Source organism: Myotis yumanensis, unplaced genomic scaffold, assembly GCF_028538775.1.
Source record: "Myotis yumanensis isolate MYYU_CA2020_CCGP unplaced genomic scaffold, mMyoYum1.0.hap1 SCAF_7, whole genome shotgun sequence".
NCBI classification, from domain to species: domain Eukaryota; kingdom Metazoa; phylum Chordata; class Mammalia; order Chiroptera; family Vespertilionidae; genus Myotis; species Myotis yumanensis.
In genome coordinates this window covers 16,774,511-16,795,092 of record NW_027223758.1, presented here as the reverse complement: position 1 = coordinate 16,795,092, position 20,582 = coordinate 16,774,511, and the positions used below count along the sequence as shown (strand labels likewise).

General features: G+C 41.0%; 1 protein-coding gene across 3 annotated transcripts; it reads right to left on the bottom strand.

Moving 5' to 3' along the window:
- Positions 1 to 1,083: 1,083 nt before the first annotated feature.
- Positions 1,084 to 20,464, bottom strand: CRNKL1 (crooked neck pre-mRNA splicing factor 1). Of its 3 annotated transcripts, XM_070419831.1 has the most exons (14): positions 20,320 to 20,464; positions 18,586 to 18,738; positions 17,035 to 17,126; positions 14,782 to 14,940; positions 12,171 to 12,337; positions 10,024 to 10,202; positions 8,704 to 8,874; positions 6,879 to 7,070; positions 5,899 to 5,958; positions 4,689 to 4,769; positions 3,674 to 3,913; positions 2,394 to 2,495; positions 2,057 to 2,305; positions 1,084 to 1,303 (listed from the first exon to the last, which is right to left on the bottom strand). In XM_070419831.1, exons 1-14 carry the CDS (start codon positions 20,368 to 20,370, stop codon positions 1,136 to 1,138), a joined length of 2,064 nt encoding a protein of 687 aa, XP_070275932.1. In that variant the 5' UTR covers positions 20,371 to 20,464; the 3' UTR covers positions 1,084 to 1,135. The 3 variants fall into 3 exon arrangements, with proteins under 3 accessions (XP_070275932.1, XP_070275933.1, XP_070275934.1); XM_070419832.1 differs by lacking the exon at positions 4,689 to 4,769; XM_070419833.1 differs by lacking the exons at positions 3,674 to 3,913; positions 4,689 to 4,769.
- Between the last annotated feature and the right edge of the window lie 118 nt (positions 20,465 to 20,582).

Sequence of the window (20,582 nt, the reverse complement as noted above, 5' to 3'; positions counted from 1 at the left end):
TCCCAAACTTGAGTATGGGATATTGTTTTTCATGGCACACCTATTACTGTTTTTTAAACAAGCCATTACAGAGTTCAACCAGTCCAGGAAATTGATTAGGGCATAACTGGAATTTGACTAAGATGTTCTTGGTAAAAAAGATCGTTTAGAAATATAGTCACTGTAAATTATTTTCCAATTAATGTTTTGAAAGTACTTAGCATAAATGGCCATGAAAGTAAGGATATTAGAAGTTAAATTAATCCAAGCACATTCAATTCTATAAGGAATGAACATATTTAAGCAAGTGGCCAGGAATGAACATCTTATTGAGCACTTACTATGCATTAGGTATGGTCCGTATTTAATCTTCAAAATGAGTTGGCAAGTATTAGCCCATCTTATGCGTGAAGAAATGAAAATAAAGGTTGTTATATATCACTAAGTGGCACAGCTGGCAATAGAATTAAGTTAGTGTGACAGAAGACATGAAAAAGTTAAAGATTTCAGATGAACGCATAAAATATCTTTATGAAAAAGACAGGCATGAGAAAACTACACCTTAAAAGTTATAGAATGTAACTTGAAAACTTCTAGAAAAAGATTCTTTCAAAAGCCTGCATTTCATATAAAATCAATGCTAAATGTTACCTCAATTAGAGTTCCTAATGCATTATGTGGATAAAAATGTTTGGATTCCATCAAAGAAATCCAGCAGTTAAAAAAAAAAAATCCTTTACTCACAACCCCCACCCACCTAACTAGCCCAAGAGCATTTTTTTTTTTAAATTTTTTTTTTTAATATATTTTATTGATTTTTCACAGAGAGGAAGGGAGAGAGATAGAGAGTTAGAAACATCGATGAGAGAGAAACATCGATCAGCCGCCTCCTGCACTTCCCCCACTGGGGATGTGCCCGCAACCCAGGTACATGCCCTTGACCGGAATCGAACCCGGGACCCTTCAGTCGGCAGGCCGACGCTCTATCCACTGAGCCAAACCGGTTTCGGCCCCAAGAGCATTTTTAAAAGAACTAAAAAAATAGCTGCCAAAGATTTCAATCACTTCATTACTAGTGAAATATATAAAAACTTACAGGAGTCACAGAGTTCCAAACTTAATTTATAAAAATAATAAAACATCAGAATGAACAAGATCAGGATTCACTCTCATCAATGTCCTTATCTGGGTCTTGCTCGGCAGCCTCCTTTTCCTGTTGCTGTTTCTTCCAAAGTTTGGCCATGGCCAGGAGCTTGAGATTCGGTTGGTTGGCAGCATCTTCCGGAAAGATGTAATCATAGTATTCTTCCCAGCCTGCATCAGACTGCAGGAAAAAGGTAAACAATTAAAGGATAAGCAAATGTGGCTGAAATACATTCATTTCAGTTAGTTTAAAGTGGAAAATATTAACTGGAAAAGCCAGAATTCAAAATCAACTTATCTTCATTTTACACAACATCAAAGTCTGATCCAGAAAGAACAAGGGCCAGGCCTTGAATACTGGGAGCAGATGAGTAGCTATTGGATTAGTGGTGTTGCAAGTGTAGCTCAGTGAGAGCTAAAAACCTGGTGGGAAAATATTCTACAAATCTAAGCGCAGCTCCTCTATAATCAACCAAGGAGATAGTATCTCTAACTCCATCTTGTAGTCTAAGATTTAAAAAATGTGAAGATTTACCTAGTAGTTACCCAGTAGTGAAAGCCCCCTATCTGCATAATTATTCCGAATCCCTGCCCTAACATCCCCACCTCCAGTGGGTCACTGATTTCACTTCCTAAAGATCACTCTAGTTCCAGCTTCCACCTCCACTTGCTTTGCTTACCACAGCCTCCCGATAGGGGCTCCTGCAATCTAAGCCCCGTGAGTCTCCTGCAGAAGGTGCCAACGACTGGGTCATGCCATGTTGTGCAGAAGAGCCTTCCTATAGCCTTCCCTTGATTAGGTCCTACCTAAAAGTTGATTAGCCCGACTGCAATTGACACCTACCGAGGCCTGCTCCCATTCTCAGATGTACATATGCCACATAAAAGCACAGATTTCTAAGAATGCATTTCTGCTCATTTAACAAGTTCTTACCCCATCATCAGCCTGGACCTTTCTTCTCTTTTTGACTTTCTCTGGCATGAGTTTGTCTACTCTTTCCTTATCTGACGTAGTTCCAAATTCATCTTCAAAGCTTCTCCAAGATTCCAACAACATAAGTCTCTCTTCCTTTTCCTCACAGTTTCGCATGGTTTTGTTAGCCTCTTCATAAATCTGTCTGCATTTAGGCAAACTTCCTTCTTTCCCTGAAGATAACTCAAACTGTGCAAAACTGATCCATACCTTAAAAACAATTATTATAGAACCAAATTAACCATGTCACCTAGAATACAATAATGCAAAACCAGATAACCTATAAAGCACAGAATACCTTGACATGTTGTGTCCGTTGAAGCAATCGTCGGTAAAGATTGCGTGTTCTTTCAGTTTCTTCCTGCTCAATTTCAAAATCAATGTATGATTTCCAGAGCACCTGAGGGAGATAACCTAATAGGTCAGTCTTGACATTTAAAAGCAATATGCCCCTATCCAAAGCACAACTTAACTATCATTCCAACCCAGGACATCCAGAAACCTAGGACTTTTATGAACAATTAAAGAACAGAAGGCATATGGATAAATAAATAATACTAGCATTTACAAGCTGCCCAACTTGGCTAGAATTCTACATTATGAAAAAAAAAATTTTTTCAAATGCTGGACTTATCAAGAGGAGCTGAGAAACTTGCCATATCTCCCAGGCAGTCATGATCGAGTCACATACAACTGAACTTGCAGGGAGAAATAGGTCTAGATTAGCCCGTGTATACTGTTTTACCTCCACTGTAAGTTCTTGATATGTTTGAGTTCAACTCAACAAGCATGCAGTGAACAGCTGCCCATCTGCTAGTACGTATAGCCTGTCGAGAGCACAAGGCTAAACAAGATGTGGTCTGGACTCCTGGGAGCTGGAAGTCTGTGGAGGAGCTGAGGCCAATAGATGGACCTAGTAATACAAAAAGCCCTGCCCCAAGGCAGTGGTGGGGCCCAGTGAACTATTAAACAAAAGGTAATATTAGTGCAAGATTAACAAAAAGGCTGAGAATTCGGTGGCTCCTATTAGATTCAAATTCATTCTAGCTGTGGTTTGGCGCCGCCTTGTGGCTCTAGCTTAAATATTGAAGGGATGATTTCAGATCCTGCTCAAGACAGGACTTCCAGTACAGTAGCAATAATTCCAGGAGTATCCTGGTTTACTTAGACCCTCTTCTGACAGCCCAATCCAGAGTAAACTGCTAGGAGAATCCAAAGGTGTGCAGTCGCAACTTCTATTCCCTTTAGCTTCCTGCTTGAGAATGGGAGGAAGAGAGCCAGTCACCACCCATTATATCCCAATTCAGTTTGGTGTCATAATGAGGCACTGCTGTGCTCTGGTATCCACCTAGAGCAGCGGTTGCCAACCTTTCGGACCTCACAGACCACGATTTGGCGACCGCTGACCTAGAGGGCTGCTCCTCCAGCCTTGCTATCTCCAAAACAGAAAAGTCCTCATTTGAGTGGAAAAGACTGAAAATTAGATCTTTATGCTCTAAAATGCACATTTAGATGGTCATCTAAAGTAATACTACAGAGCTGTCTAAAGCAAATTTATATTCAACTTGAGATCCTCACCTCTGGCATGTCTAAACGTGGCTGGCTGATAGCTAACTCGTAGATTGCACGGGCTCTCTCAATATCGCCAAGGATTGTTTCCAATTCTGCAAATTTAATCCAAGAGGTACAATTTTCAGGTCCAAATTCCAGGAACTTTTCATAAAGCTTCCGGCATCTGTCAAATTCTCGAAGCTGTAGCTCCAATTCTATGTAACCTTTAAATAACTTGTTCTTTGGACATTTGCCTATGGAAGTCCCCTAGAAAAGAAAATGACCAACTGCTGTAATACTTTGGTGGGTTTGACTTGTCATAGACATTTTCAAACAGAAAATGTTCTCTGCTGAGCAGGAACCATGAAGAGTCAACATGGCAAGCCACCCTTTCCTTCTGTGATATCACACTGACCATGATGGTTTTTGACAAAAGGTCAAAGTAACGCTAACCCTCTAATTCACTCAGCTGTCAAGAGAACCTGTGTCCACTGGTGCCTGTTCAGCAGGAGAGTGTTCCAGAATTATATGGACACTATTTTGGCGCTTACTTAGTTCCTCAGGATTTCCTAGGAAATATGGATGTCAGATGTATAAAATCTCCCAGAAGTAAAAAGGTAGTCAAAGAATGAACTCTACTTTGCTGTCCACAGCCAGGGTGAGAGTAGCTTATCAGAAAACAACTGCAGAAATACAGTATTTGATCCTATTAAGAAATTTCAGAGCAACTGTTAAGAGGAGGTACATTTAATACAACAAAAATTTTGCACAGGATCTGACTAAAGATCAGATCTGACCTAAGAGCAGATCTTTCCAATGTGAGGAAAGATCTGGTAACTGTTAGCTATAACTTTCCAATGTCGAAATAAAATAATTTAAGCATTCTCACCCAATCTTCCTTCAAAGGCCACGTGTGCTCTAACATGTCTCCGTGTTTAAAGGCATATTTCTATTGTTAATAGGAACTGTACAACTTATAAGCACTAAGACTTTAATTTCCTTTTCATAGAACTTGATGCGTCTTGATCCTTTCTTTACTTACCAAAGCTCTTCGGGCAAATGGTAAATTTTTCTGTCTTATTTCAAATTGTGCATATAGTAGCCACATTTTGGCAAATGTGAACTAGAAAACAAAAGCACAACATCTAACTTAAAAGACTCATTTAAATTAAATTAAGTTAAGCTTAAATTAACAAAATGCCATAGGCAATTAGATTTCCCTAAAATTTCAGAGCTAGGACAGATGTATTTTCTTGCTTATAAGCAAAAACAACAATATTTTTTTCATGAATTAAAAAACAACAAAAACATCCAGTAATCTAGATACTGTATAGTATCACATGGCCCTGTAGCCCCTACTTAGAATCTTTGTTTTGTGGGTATGCCACCACTCTATTCCAGCAGGTAACTTGGTCAACATCTCTATTTGTTTCTTGTGCTGGGAAATATGGCAGAGATAACGTCTCACCCACTTTCAGAATACACTTGTGCTCACCCTTGCATGCATACATCCACTCAGTTACCCTACAAACACCTGCTCCCTGTGTCCGGCTCTGGATGTGCATCTTCCCCCTTCCACTCAGTCTATCCCAACTAGAGGCCCGGTGCACGAAACTGGTGCATGGGGAGGGCGGTCCCTCAGCCTGGCCTGCACCCTCGCAATCCGGCACCTCTCGGGATGTCCGACTGTCGGCAGTCGGACATCCCTCTCACAATCCGGGACCACTGGCTCCTAACCGCTCCCTGCCTGCCTGCCTGCCTCATCGCCCTAACCACTCTGCTTGCCTGCCTCATCACCCCTAACCACTCACTGCCTGCCTGATTGCCCCGAACAACTCTGCCTGCCTGCCTGATCACCCCTAACTGCTCACCTGCCTGTCCGATCGCCCCTGCTTGCCTGCCTGCCTGATCGCCCCTAACTGCCTCTGCCTTGGCCCCAGCCGCAGCGGACTTCATCAGGAAGGATGTCCAGAAGGTCCTTCGGCTGTCTAGTCTAATTAGCATATTATGCTTTTATTATAGAAGATTACCCATCCTCTGAATTTCTACTGTTTTAGTCATTTGTCACAGGCTGTCCTCTCAACTAGATTATAAGCTATTTTCAGAGGCAAAGAGCACATCTCATTCTTATTTATGTTTTTCATGGTGCCTACACAGGAAAACAGTCAATCAATAATATTTCACTGCACTATTTCACAAGTAACAGAAGCAGGGTTTTAACTTTTGAAACAGAACACTAAGAGCAAATGTACCTTTTTATGAGGAATTAGTTCCAAAGAGGCTTGATACACCTGTCTTGTCCTTTCAGGATCCTATATTTGGAAAAGAAATTTTCACAAAATATTACTAATATTACTAATTTTATTAATAATAGTAAAAAAAAGGACACTCCCAACATGAAATATTTTTTCACAAGTTGCTATTTTCAAACCCTGATTATAATTTATGATTAAAAGTGTGAACTACCACCCAGCCGACATGACTCATTGGTTGAGCGTTTAACCAGGAGGTCAAGGTTCAATTCCCGGTCAGAGCACATGACTGGGTTGCAGGCTAGGTCCCCAGTAGGGGGCGTGCAGGGACAGCTAATCAATGATTCTCTCTCATCATTGATGTTTCTATCTTTCTCTCCCTCTCTGAAATCAATAAAAATATGTTTTTTAAAAAGTGGCCATCAAACTTTGGTTTAAGAATCAAACAAAATACCTGTCAAATTCTGAGAGCGTCTCTGCAGAAAGGCTTTTCAGCCTGACAGCAGACGCAAAAATGCTTCACGGTCTCAGATCAACAGCATAAAATTGATCTTTGTCTCTTAACTTATACGTGACCAACTTCTGAAAATCCCTCTTGGTCTTTATAAAAGCAAGGATGTGCAATCTAGCCATGATCCCTATTTATGAGAAAGCCCAGGAAACCATGTATAATTCAACTAAGGGCTGGTTCATTATTCCCTCTCAAGTTCCAAGTGATAATCACATTGTGCCTCAAGGTTTAAAAAACAAAACACAACAAAACAAGAAACACACCTCACCTGTGCCCACAACAGATAGAGAAATAAAAATGTCAGAGAGAGAATATATAATTATATGACTGAAATGAAGGCCTATTAGAATCTAAAACTAAATTCCTCTGCTTCAAAGATTGTAAATATCCGTTACTGCCCACAATAGCAAGCTTTAAGCACCGTGGTGAGGAAATCACTAGTAGTTGACACGTAATTCCACATTCTTACCTTTGCCTCCAGTTCTTCATAGAGTGCATAGTTGACCCAAAGATAGATGTAACGCTTCCAATGTCTCTTCTCCTGAATGGGTGGGACATTAGCAATAGCTCTTTCATAGACTTCTCGTACAGTTTCTGCTTCTGCATCACTTTCCACCAAGCGCAGGTAATCAAACCAGGCATCATAATTGTGTGGATTAGCCTAGAAAGACAGTAAGTTTAATAAATAAAAACAAAACCAAAAACCGTATTTGCTGGACTATGTGAGCTAAAAGAGAGCACCGGACTGACATTCTATATTTTAGCAACTTTTTCTCTAGATTTTACATGCTATGGCATTTAAAAACATATCATTACTGAGATTTTATAAATAGAAAAAAAATACAAAACTCAGTAGTCCCCCCTTATCTTTGGGGGATATGTTCCAAGACCCCAGTGGATGCCCAAAACCCTAGATAGTACTGAACCATATAATATATCTATACACACACACACTATGTTTTTTCCTATACATACATATCTATCATAAAAGGTAAACTACTCTTGCACTTTCGGGCAATTATTAAGTAAAATAAGGGCTACTTGAACACAAGCACTGTGTTACTGTGATAGTTATCTGATAGTCAAGACTGCTACTAACTGACTAACAGGTGGGTAGTGCAGTGTGGAGACTCTGAACAAAAGGATCATTCATGTTCCAGGCAGAATGGAGCGGGATGGCTTGAGATATCACACTAGGCAGAATAAGGCACAATTTAAAACTTGTGAATTATTTATTTCTGGAATTTTCCACTTAATATTTTTGGACCATGGTTGACTGGGTAATTAAGACAGTGGAAAGCGAAACTTCAGAGGGGGTGGGGAAACTACTGTATAGAGGACAGATGATTAGCCAAGTGTCCCACAGCAAGGCTCCTTGCATAACCACCGCCAAGACAATTATTCAATAATTAGATGCCTATTTTTGCAAATGTATTTGTTTATATATGTGACTATATGTCCTTATATCTAGATTTAAAATTACAATAGAATTAAACCATGCTCACAATTGTGAAACCTGATTTTTCAATAGTAATTTATCTTTAACATATCTTGCTGACCTCATTTAACACTAGACTTACATCTTTGGTAGGTATCTTGAAATGCTACTGTCTTTAAATTCAAATCAAAATAGTCCATTACAGGTAAAGAGATGATAAAAGAACCGTATCTACAGTACATCTTACATTCAAACAGTTAAACTAAAAGGTAATGTATAAAAACTGGTGTTTTTGTGGTTGTTTTTTTATCAATCCCTGACTCTTCTACCTTCTTTCAAAAATAAGCTCAAATGCCTGGCCAGTGTGACTCTGTGGTTGAGTGTCAGCCTATGAATCAGGAGGTCATGGTTAATTTCCAGTCAGGGCACATGCCCGGGTTGTGGGCTCGATCCCCAGTGGGGGGAGTGCAGGAGGCAGCTAATCAATGATCCTCTCTCATCACTGATGTTTTTCTCTCTCTCCCCTCCTTTCCTCTCTGAAATCAATAAAAATATATACATTTTTAAAAGCTCAAATGGACTCTAGATTTATCTTGCTCAATTTCTACAGCACACAATCAGCAATCAAAGTGACTTTCAACCTGTGAGTGGCAGAGCAAGTCCAGGTGTTGTTTGCTCGCCTTTTTTATCAGCCTCAATTACCTGATCTGTCTGAAATAGCTGTCCATTTACTGCAGACGCATCGTCAAGAGTGTAATGACTGGTAGCCCTAACTCGCTTATTCATTTTATTGTCGCTAGTATTGACTGGCATACCTTATTTACTTGCAGAATTAAGCATATACACCAGCACTCACCTTCACTTCCTCCTCGTATTGGAATCTCCGTTTGCTCACAATGATGTCTTCAATACCCCGCCTATCACCAAACTTCTTCTCAAAGATGGTATAATTTTTAAAGAGCTCTTGGGCCTCTTGTTTTGAAATTCTATCCAGGGCATATTTGTATATCACTCGTACCCTTTCAAACTGAAAGCAGACAAGATGATTTTATCTGCCCTCACATAACATTCTCATTCTAGTCATGATTAGGAAAGTAGTTATGACATAAAACATTACTTGTGAATTAGATTTTAAGGCCTCACAATGTCAAAAATGAGATTTTTCTTCTCCCTTTCAATGAGATCTTTCAGTCAGGAAGGACTGACACTTTCCTTTGAGCTCCACATTTAAAGCTGGATGTCATCTGTGTATCTCAAACTAAAAGGTCTGAAACTGACCTCCTGTTTCTCCCCACCAAACCCAAGTCTTCCCAATCTTGATTAAGCAATACCTACTGCTACACAGTTGCTCAAGCTAAAATTCCCTGGAACCCTCCGTGAGTCCTCTACTTTCTTTCCCCACATTCACTGTTTCAAGCCTCGCCATTTCTACCTCTTCAACACAGCCCTTCCCTTCTCCCCACCCCACTGCCAACCCATCTCCATTTCTTCCCTGGATCATTTCAAGTCTCCTCTACTTTTGCTACCCTCCCCCCAATACAATCTCTGTAAGTTAGCTAGAGGCACTCCTTGCAATATAAATTATATCCTACCATGGTTTTCTCCTACTAAAACCCTTCAATACTTCCGGCTGCCCTTAGAATAGAATATGAATTCCCTAATATGACCTAAGTCCCTGCATTCAGGCAGGGGATGGGTGGAAGGAGTAAAGGGAGATTGGGGGGGAGGGGGGAGGGGACATCTGTAATACTGTCAACAATAAGTAAATAAATAAATGGGTTATTTTCCATACATACTCTGGAAGAACTGACTTGTGGGACAATGTGCTTTCATTTAAAATTATATTCTCTGTTCTGAGGGCTCTGGGTTTTTTGTTTCCCAGGTTTATGATTTGTAAAGCCTTCTAATCAGGATACCAAGTGACTCATTCTCAGTTTATAGTTAATATTCTCACTCCAGACTTAAAGGCTTATATGTCAAGCACAGACCAACAAAATTAAGATAGTTATGATACAACCTATAATCACTCAGCTCCCAATATGCAGCTTAGCCACAAATGTACATTTTGAAAACATTTTCTCTAGTAAGTGCATAAAAAAATGGAAATGAACTTGATGTGACAAGAAGTCATGTTTTCTAAGCTGTTTTGCAATGTAACTGAGTGAAGTTTACTTACTTCTTTCTGATTTTCTTCAAATTTGGCAAAGGCAACATAAAGGCGTTCATCCATATGTTCATCTCCAAAGAATTCCACAGCTCTCTCGTACACTTTTCGTGCATGGGCAAAATAACCATGTTTTTCTTCAAAGCGAGCATACTTGATCCAGTTCTTAACATCAGGGTGCACAAGTACAAGTGCAGAGGAATTAAAGAAATACCAGCAAGACCACGTGGCTTAAAGAACACACAAAACCCAATACCCAAATCCACAACAAAACACACTACGCCTACAGGGATGATAACACATGCACAAAGGCGGAGAACCACTAGACTGTGACCTGTGTGAGGGAGCTGTGTCTTCCTCCAGTGCTTAGTCAATATCTTAGTATTGGGACACATTTTGGTAGTGGTACAAACAGGAGTCTAGAGGCATCAAAGGTGAACCCTAGTAATTAGCAATGTGACCTGAACAAGTCATTTAACATGTCTAAGCCTCAGTTTTATCATCTTAAAACACAGTATTAAAAACAATACTGACCACACTGGATGACTGCTGTCTTTAAATGAGAAAATGTATGTAAATCTCTTAGCTGTTTCTGGCCAAAGGAGCATGCTTAATACATGGCATCTATGATACTATATGCTCAATAGCATTAGTATTTGCATTAATGATGAAGAAAAAACAAGTCACAAAAAGAAAATGGCTAACTAGAGCTAAAAGAGAAAGTTTTAAATTACCATTTTATTTCTTAATAGGATCTATATACCTATTTTTAATCTACCTTCCTTGAGAAAACCATTTGTTTCCATTAGTAACACTTCAAATAAGGCAATGATGTTAAGAGCATTGGCTCTGAATCTGCTACTGGGTTCAAGTCCTACCTACATCACTACCTGAAAGACCCTGATCAAGCTACTTAATCTCTCATCCCTTAGTTTCCACATCTGTAGAATGTAGTTCCTGTATCACAGGGTTGTCATGAGGATTAAATAATACTTGTAAAGTGCTTAGAGAGCAATGCCTGACACAAAGGAAATGCTATTAAAAGCTTTTGTTAAACTAATAATATTAAAAACAGTAGAAGTAACTGAGAGCTTAAATTGCACAATAGTTGATTCTCATTATTTGTGTTAGTTATATCCTATGAAGTTACTGTAACTGCTTAATTAGCGAATACCAAATCATTGCTGCTAGGGGAAACATGTATGTATGTATTTATATACATATCTCATAAAGAGTATAATCTTAAATCCTAAAAATGACCAATCCGTAGATTCTAGTTTTGGTATTTTATAATAGAGAAAACAAGGTTCAGAAGTATTAAGTGACTTGCCAGAAGCTGCCCATAAACCAGAGCCAGGAAAGGGATTCAAACATGTCCCACTGGCCCGAGAGCCAGAGCTTCTTACAATCCACTGCACGGCCTGATCCTGTCTCCAGTGTCCATCCTCTGTTCATCTCTGTATCAGAGAAGAGACAAGAAGGCAGAATGTCGCCTAAGGTGAGGCCATATGCCTTGGGTGACTCAAATTTTTCATCACTCTATGCTTGCAAATGACTGAAAGTGCCACAAATACTGACTTTGGGGTTACAAATAAATTTTAGCAAGTAGAAGTCATAAATATGGTAACAGTGCATAATGAGGATCAATTATTTCAGATGCTAAGAGTGCTTTCACATGTTGTCATTTAATCTTTACAACCAGCCTGTAGTACAAACCTTTATTCTCTTTTAAAGATGAGGACACCAAGTCTCAAATAAATTAACTGACTCATTGCAATCATATCATTAGTAATTGGTAATCCTTTGGATGGACTCCAATAATGGTGCTAATAACCTTAAACTTTAACCCTAGAAAAATTGGACTGGCTATAGCAGCCAGGGCCTTAGTGTGTCATTTTCCAAAAGGAACCATTGCATTATTGTCAAAATATAAACAAATCCAAAATCTCAATGGAAAAAACTCAAACAATTACCCAGACCACAGACTTTTTTCCTGACGAACCTATGTCCCTAGAAAATTTGTATGTAGCTTATGAAGATGAAATTTGCATCCTTGACTTCTAGGCCAACATTAATGATGTGTCCTGACCACGATGACATTTCCTCAGGAGCAGGACCAAGACAATAATGGCATCACTCAGACCTCATCCAAAGGATATATCTCTCATAAATGGTGCGAGCCCGATCCACTTCTTTGTATCGCAGCTCAAAGTTGATGTAGGAGTGCCAGGCTTGCTCCTCAGGCTGCCATTCCATCCAGCGCTCAAACACCTGCCGGGCACCAGCCACATTTCCCAGCATCTCCTCCATGTACGTGTATTTGTACCTTTAATAAAATCATCCGAAGTTATCTGTCATGGTCAAAAGGACGTCGGTGGCTGAATGGATGAGAGAACAAGATCCACAGATATGCTGCTGTCTACAAGAGACTCACTTCAGATCGAAAGACACACATAGACTGAAAGTAGAGGGATGGAAAAAGGTATTTCATAAAAGTGGAAATGAAAAAAAGAAAAGCTGGGGTAGCAATACTTATACCAGACAAAATAGACTTTAAAACAAAGGCTGTAATAAGAGAGAAAGTAGGACCCAGCAATTCTACCTCTGGGTATTTATCTGAAGAAACCCAAAACACTAACTCAAAAAGACATGCATCTGTATGTTTCTTGCTACATTATTTATAGTATCCAAGATATGGAAGCAACCTAATTGTCTATCAACAGATGAATGGATAAAGAAGTGGTGCACCTATATATTGTAATATAACTCACAGCCAAAAAAAAGAATGAAATCCTGTCATTTGTGAACTCAACATGGATGAACCTAGAGGGGATGGTGCTGAGTGAAATAAGTCAAACAAAGATGAATACTACATGATTTCACTTAAATGCAGAATATAAAGAACAAAATAAATGAGCAAGCAAAACAGACTCATAGATACAGAGAACATTTTTTGACAGTTGCCAGAAGAAAGAGAATTTGAGGGGCTGGGTGAAAAAGGGGAAGGGATTAAGAAGTACAAATTGGCAGTTACAAAACTAGTCATGGGGGATGTAAAGTACAACATAGGGAATAGACAATAATATTCTAATAACTAGGTTGTGGTGCTAAATGAGGATTTATATTGCAGGATTTATTGGGATGATCATATATTAAGTTATGTAATGTCTCTTCACTGGAATGTATAACTGAAAGTAATATAATACTTTATGTGAACTGTAATTAAAAAATAAAAAAAATATTTTAAATAACTTAGGGAAAAAATGTTCTTTGGCAATTTCTAGTTTTAACTTTGTTAAATGTGAATAAGATTTAAGACTTTATCTTTCCTAAAGGTTAAATTAAACATGTTTTCTTATTAAAATATAAGTCTGGCCCAGCTGGCATCGCTCAGTGGTTGAGCATCGACCTATGAAGCAGGAGGTCACGGTTCGATTCTCGATCAGGGCACATGCCTGGGTTGCAGGCTTGATCCCCAGTGTGTGGAGTGCAGGAGGTAGCCAATCAATGATTCTCTCTCATCATTCATGTACCTATTTTTCTCTCCTTCCCTCTCTTTGAAAACAATAAAAATATACTTAAAAATATGTATTTTTAAGTTTGAAAAGAATGAACCATTAGAAATATATTTTTCTTAAAAATTGCTTAGTTCAACAAGAATTTTCTTATACATAAAAGACTGCAATCAGAATTTTAGTTTTGATTACACACCTATTATACATTATTATAATAGACAGAGGTCTGGTGCATGGATTCATGCACCGGTGGGGTCCCTCGGCCTGGCCTGTGGCGATTGGGCTGAAACCAGCAGTCCAACATTCCCTGAGGGGTCCCGCAATGCGAGAGGGTACTCTGCGAAGTTGCTGTTGTTCAGCAGCTCCTGCGATGAGCGTCTGCCCCCTGGTGGTCAGTGCATGTCATACCTACCGGCCAGTCGGCCAGTCACTTAGCCTTTTATATAATAGACTAGAGGCCTGTTGCACGAAGAGATTCGTGCAATAGGCCTTCCTTTCCCCTGGCTGCTGGCACCGGTTTTCCTCTGGCACCTGGCAACCAGGCCTTCGCTCTGGCCGGACTCCAGCTGGAGCCGGCCCCGGAGCCGTGAGGCTTTTGCTGCTCTGTGGGCCCTGTGGTAGTGAGGCTTTTGCTGCTCTGTCGGCCCCGGGGCCGTGAGGCTTTCCCTGCTCTGCTGGCTGGCCCTGCGGCCGTGAGGCTCTCCCTCCTACGCCAGCCCCGCGGCCGTGAGGCTTTCCCTGCTCCATGGGCCCTGCGGCTGTGAGGCTTTCGCTCTCTGCTGTCCCCGCGCCGTGAGGCTTTCGCTGCTCTGCTGGCACCGGGGCCGTGAGGCTCTCCCTGCTATGTCAGCCCCGCGGCCGTGAGGCTTTCCCTGCTCTGCTGGCCCCGCGGCCGTGAGGCTTTCCCTGCTCTGCTGGCCCCGAGGCCGTGAGGCTTTCCCTGCTCTGCTGGCCCCGGGGCCGTCAGGCTTCGCTCCACCGCTTGGAACCTACATATGCAAATTAACTGCCATTTTTGTTAGGTTAATTTACACTCTCCTAATTGGCTGGGTAGCATAGCAAAGGTATGGTCAATTTACATGTTTGTCTATTATTAGGTAAGATAGATTATAAGACATTCAAAAACACTTATACATACTTAACACGTGTAAAATTAAATACAACTATATGATTCCAACTATGTAAATGAAATAAGCATGCAAATGTGGAACTTTTCTAGTCTACAAAAAGCCATTTCATTAGATAAGAAACTTACCAGAACTGGTTAACTCGGGGCAGAGTTGTTATGGCCCGGTCCCAGATATTTCGGGCATGGTTGACCTGGCGATTCTTCATTTCCATTTCCGCATATTTCAGCCAGAGTGTAATATTTCGATAGTCCACATCTAAAGCACGTTCGTATATGGATCGAGCCCTTAAAAAGCAAGAATTGGGGGGCATTAAAAGCAGTACATACATCACACATAGCAACTATTTCAAACCATTTGCAGTGCCCTGCCATTTTATCAGGTGTCCATCATGAGTCATTTTCGAGGCATAAAAAGGTGAAAAGATATGATGCTATTCTCAGAAACCTTACAAAGACTTAAAGTCTTTGCATGTAATTACAATGCAATGCGATAAACATCATAGTCAAGATCTGTACAAAGAAGCAAAGGAAAAGAAATAAAAATGTCTGGTGTAAAAGGCTAAGCATAGTACTCCAGAACTGAAAACAAATTTGGAACTTGAGGAAAGTGGGTGGGGAGGGGTACTCATTCTAGGCAGAGAGAACAGTCAGGAGACATGAGCTCCAGCTCATGCCAGTTTGCTCAGTGGATAGAGCGTTGGCCAGTGGATTGAAGGGTCCTGGGTTTGATTCTGGTCAAGGGCGTGTACCTCAGTTGCAGGATCAATCCCAGACTTTGGGCAGGGCTTATGTGGGAAGCAACCAATTGATGTGTTTCTCTCACATCAATGTTTCCCTCTCTCTCTGTCTCTCCCCCTCCCTTCTACTCTCTCTAAAAAAGACAAATCAGTGGAAAAATATCCTTGGGTGAAGATTAAAAAAAAAAAAGACATGATGTGTTCAGGTAATGGCAACTATGCAGGCACGATGGGGCAGGGGGTATGCTGGGAGAGTGCAGAAAGACTGAACAACAGGTCATGATTTTAATCTTATTGGCCACTGGTTTTCAGTGAAACAATTTTTATTTTTAAAAATCCCACTATATATTTGAAGAAATAATGACAGAAAACTTCCCCTACCTGGTGAAAGAAACAGACTTACAAGTCCAAGAAGCACAGAGAACCCCAAACAAAAGAAACATAAAGAGGACCACACCAAGACACATCATAATTAAAATGCCAAGGGCTAAAGACAGAGAGAGAATCTTAAAAGCAGCAAGAAAAAAGCAGTTAGTTACCTACAAGGGAATGCCCATACAACTGTCAGCTGATTTTTCAACAGAAACTATGCAGGCCAGAAGGGAGTGGCAAGAAATATTCAAAGTGATGAATAGCAAGGACCTACAACCAAGATTACTCTACCCACCAAAGCTATCATTTAGAATGGAAGGTCAGATGAAGAACTTCACAGACAAGAAGCAGCTAAAGGAGTTCATCACCACCAAACTACTATTATATGAAATGTTGAAGGGTATTCTTTAAGAAGAGGAAGAAGAAAAAAAAAAAGATCAAAAATATGAACAAAATGGCAACAAATACAAACCTATCAACAATTGAATCTAAAAATCAAAATAAATGAATAAGAAATCTAAAGAACAGAATAAACTGGTGAATAAAATAGAATCAGAGGCATGGAAATGGAACAGATGATGATTCTCAGAGGAAAGGGGGGTGGGAAGAGAATAAACAAAGATCTTATATGCATATATGCATTACCTAAGGATACAGGTAATAGGGTGTCTAAGGCCTAGAGTGGGGCAGGAACTGGGTGGAGGGGGCAATGGGGGGGGGGGGGGAAGAGGCACATTTGTAATAATCTCAACAATAAAGATTAAAAAAAATCCCAATATAGAGAAAGCAGATGAAAGCACACTTCTCTGGCTACAGGGTGTGTGCTGGTGGAGAGTCCCACCTGTACAGCCTCCTGCTTTGCTCCCCCCAGCACTAGCCTACCACAGGGCCCCTGAAGCCCTCAAAGGAATCCCAGGGTTCTATGAAAGAAACTGAAAATTACTAACAAAGACACAATCTTCTACTTGTACTTTAACTTTTTCTATTTTTTTGTATCTGTTAACTTAGGACATCTTTATGTATAAAATAACAGCACTGATCAGACCATCAAATTTCAGAGGGAAGGTAGGGGAGGGTGGGGGTGAAGGGAAGAGATCAACCAAAGGACTTGTATGTATGCATATAAGCATAACCAATGGACACAGACACTACGGGGGTGAGGGCATGAGCAAGGGAGGAATAAGGACACATAGGTAATACCTTAATTAATAAAGAAAATAAAAGAAAAAATAAATAAAACTGAAAAAAATTACATGCTCAGCAATTTTACCTTTGAATCTCCTTTAGACTCTCTTCCCATTGTGCGTATTTTATCCAGTTACTAATCACAGTCCTGTTTTTTCTTATGTTATCTTCAAAAGTCTAGGAAGACAAAATGGATCAAATTAAAGAGAAAATAACTAAAAATAACATTATTCTTTTTCTATTAATCCTATACTAAAAAGGATACTTACTCATTTTATCCTTATGTAAGAGAAATTGCATCCTGGAAACTCTGAGAAATAAGAAACCCACTACAGAAGGTTACAATCACAGGTGTCTTACATGCAAGCAAAAGGAAAACTAATTTAGATAGAAAGAATTATTGCACAATTGCTGATATTTTCTTTTATTGCCCATAACAACTGATACTGTAATATACTTGTTTCTAACAATAAAATGTATTTTGACTAGATCGTTTTGGTAATGTCACACAATTTCATACATAACTCAATGAGGATAACTAATAAGTAGGAACAACAAAATTAGTGGTTTAAAATAATCCCACATTCTAGAGTAAGAAGGTCAGACCAGATCTCTAGTCTTCTTATGGCTCTTTCCCACATCTTAACTCAACACAGGGTGTGGTACGGCCAGAAGAAGCACATAACACAGCCTTACTAAGTCCACCTCTCTTCTAGCTGTCAGTTGTTCCACTTGTTAAACTACTACCAATCTTCAATTGAGCACCAAAAATTATGTCTCTTGTGCACTTAATTTCTTTATACTCTAAAACAGATAATTCATGGCATACTTCATAAAGTTCAACAAATGCAGTTATCTGGTAACCAAAAGTTATATTATTTATGTGGCTAGAAACACTAACCTCTTCTCATTTTATAGTCTTACAAGAAGCCTGGTGCATAGATTCATGCACACTGAAAGGAAATTAATTAGAAGGTGGCCGGTGGGGCAGGACTGGGTGAGACAGGTCAGACATGGCCCGGAGCCAAGCTCCCGTGGTCCCTCCCCAGCTGGCTGCAACTGGGGTGGCGCCGGGGCTTGAAGGGCATCTGCGGAGTGAGCAGGGTCCCTCCAGCAGGTGGGGTCCCTCAGCCTGGCCTGCAGGAATCGGGCCCAAACCAGCAGTCCGACATCCCCTGAGGGGTCCCGGAGTGCGAGAGGTCACTCTGCAAAGTTGCTGTCGCTCAGCAGCCCCTGTATTGAGCTTCTGCTCCCTGGTGGTCAGTGCGCATCATACCTACCAGCCCGGTCAGTCACTTAGCCTTTTATATCTATCTATCTATATAAAAGGCTAATATGCTTCTCGGGAGTTCAACTGTAGACTGGGAGTTCGATTTCTCGCTATGACATGTGAGACCACCAGGGGTGGTGCAGAATGAAGGAAGGCCCCAGCCGGCAGCCAGGGAAGGAAGGCCCCAGCTGGCAGCTGCAAGGTCCTGATTGGCCTTGATCGCTGGCCAGGCCTAGGGACCCTACCTGTGCCCAAATTTTGTGCACCAGGCCTCTAGGATATAGATAAATAATGAGGAATGTTTCAAACTCTGACCTATAAATCCTTAACAATACTGACATACTGAAAGACATCGCATTGACCAACCTTTCTTTTCCTTAGTTTGTAATCATTTAACTCTTCTTCATCTGTGATCTTCTGTTGAGGTGGAGGTGGAAGAAGCTCAAGTTCTCTTTCTTTAGCTTCTCTTAAAAGCTGTTCTGCAGTGATCTGTACCTCAGCTGGGGCTTTGTTTTTCACCTTTTAAGACAAGACATTTCTATTTTTAGTAGATGCTCTGCACACAAGGTTTAACAAACAAACATTTTTTAGGATGTGAACTTTATATATCACAAGATGCCCTCTTTGTATGACATCTTCCCATGTCTCTGGGCAACTAAACAGCAAAAAAAAAAAAAAAATGTATTCTAGCTTATGTATGATAGCTATTAACAAGCCATAGATAAGAGTCTCAAGAGAAAAGGTAGCAAAAGTAGCAAATTTTCCTTTTAGATTAGTAAAATAAAAAACTCTGAGGATGCCCAGGTAAAACTCTCACCAGAGGTTTTGTTTATCAAGATGCAGACCATAGCTTATCTAGTATTAGAATCTCTATTTGGGTAATTCTTCCATGTAGGCCCCAGGTGGGTGATAACACCCCAGGTGGGTAACTGCATTTGATTTCTCATGGCATTTCAAGTCCAAGACAATATTCAGTGAGTTGCCGTCATTAGAATATAAGCTTCTTCAGGTCTTACAGCTGTGCAGTCCAACACGATAGCCATGAGCCACATGAGGCAAGTCCCAACAGAGATGGGCTATACGTGTAAAATACACAGTGGATTTTGAAGACTTGGCATGAATAAAGAACAAGCTACCTAATTAAATTTTTATACTGGTTACATGTTGAAATGACAGTATCACGGACACACTAAGTTGTTGAATAAAATACATAATTAAAATTAATGTCACCTGCTTTGACTGTTTAACGTCACTATGAGAAAACTTAAATTACATATGGGGCTCCTGTTACTTCTACTGGCCCAGTAAAAGTTTATGGAATGGAATGATAAGAAACCCTAATTATTTAGTGCTGTACAATGATGCTGCTGATAATAGCTCATACCTAATGAGCATCAAGTACTAGGTACTGTGCTACATGCTTTATATACGTTATCTCTGGAAGTCACCTACGTGGACATGTAAAGGAAGGCTCAAGAGAGTCATCTGGGCAGAAGCACAGACTGGAGGGAGAGTATCCGTAAAGGCTTAGAACAAAGCCTGTTACATCATAAGTCACTGGCGAGTATCAGCCACCGCAGGAAATATTAGATATCAAATTTATTAACTTAAATTACACCACTACACAACTGTTGTCACCTCCTCTCGTTCTGTCCACTCTCAGCGGGGCTAACTCCTTTCCAGCCTTCAAGTCTCGGCTTACCCGTCACGTCTCAGCCCCGTTGACCCTGGAGACCTCCTCCCACAACCCCCGTTATTCCTTGGCACACTCTGCTTTGCCTCCGTAGCATTCGGCACGGCTGCAGTTTCACACGTGCGTCTCATCTGAGTACGGCTCCTCGCCAGCATTAGTGCAGCTCCGCAGTGCCTAGCGCCCTGCCCCGCTGTTCCCTCTGCTGAACGAACCTTCTCCGCTCCTCCACCCGACGTGCGGGCTGTGCTTCGGAGGACAAGACCTTGCATCCCACTACCGCCCATCTCTTTCCCTCTTTATCACCCGAGGCCCCGCACGGGGTGGGCCTGCGAACTCGGACAACACTCTCTCGCCGCAGGTACCCTCTCCCCGGGCCCTCCCCACAAAGCACCCCCGCTATCGCCTACCTTGGCCACTTTGGGAATTCTCTGCTTCCCGGCGGCGGTGGAGGCCGCCATGGCTGCAGCAGAATTCGTCCGGTGAACCCTGAGTCCCAAATATCCGCCCGAAGGCTCGCCGACGCCGCAAACTTTCTAATAACAAGCGGGATCCCGGAACCGGAAGCGGAACTGCGCTTGACCTTTAACCTCCAGCACGCGCCGTGACCCAGGGAGCGCCGTTTCTGTGGTAACCTGGCTGCGCGTCCTCCTTAGAGCCGGCTGTGGAGCGC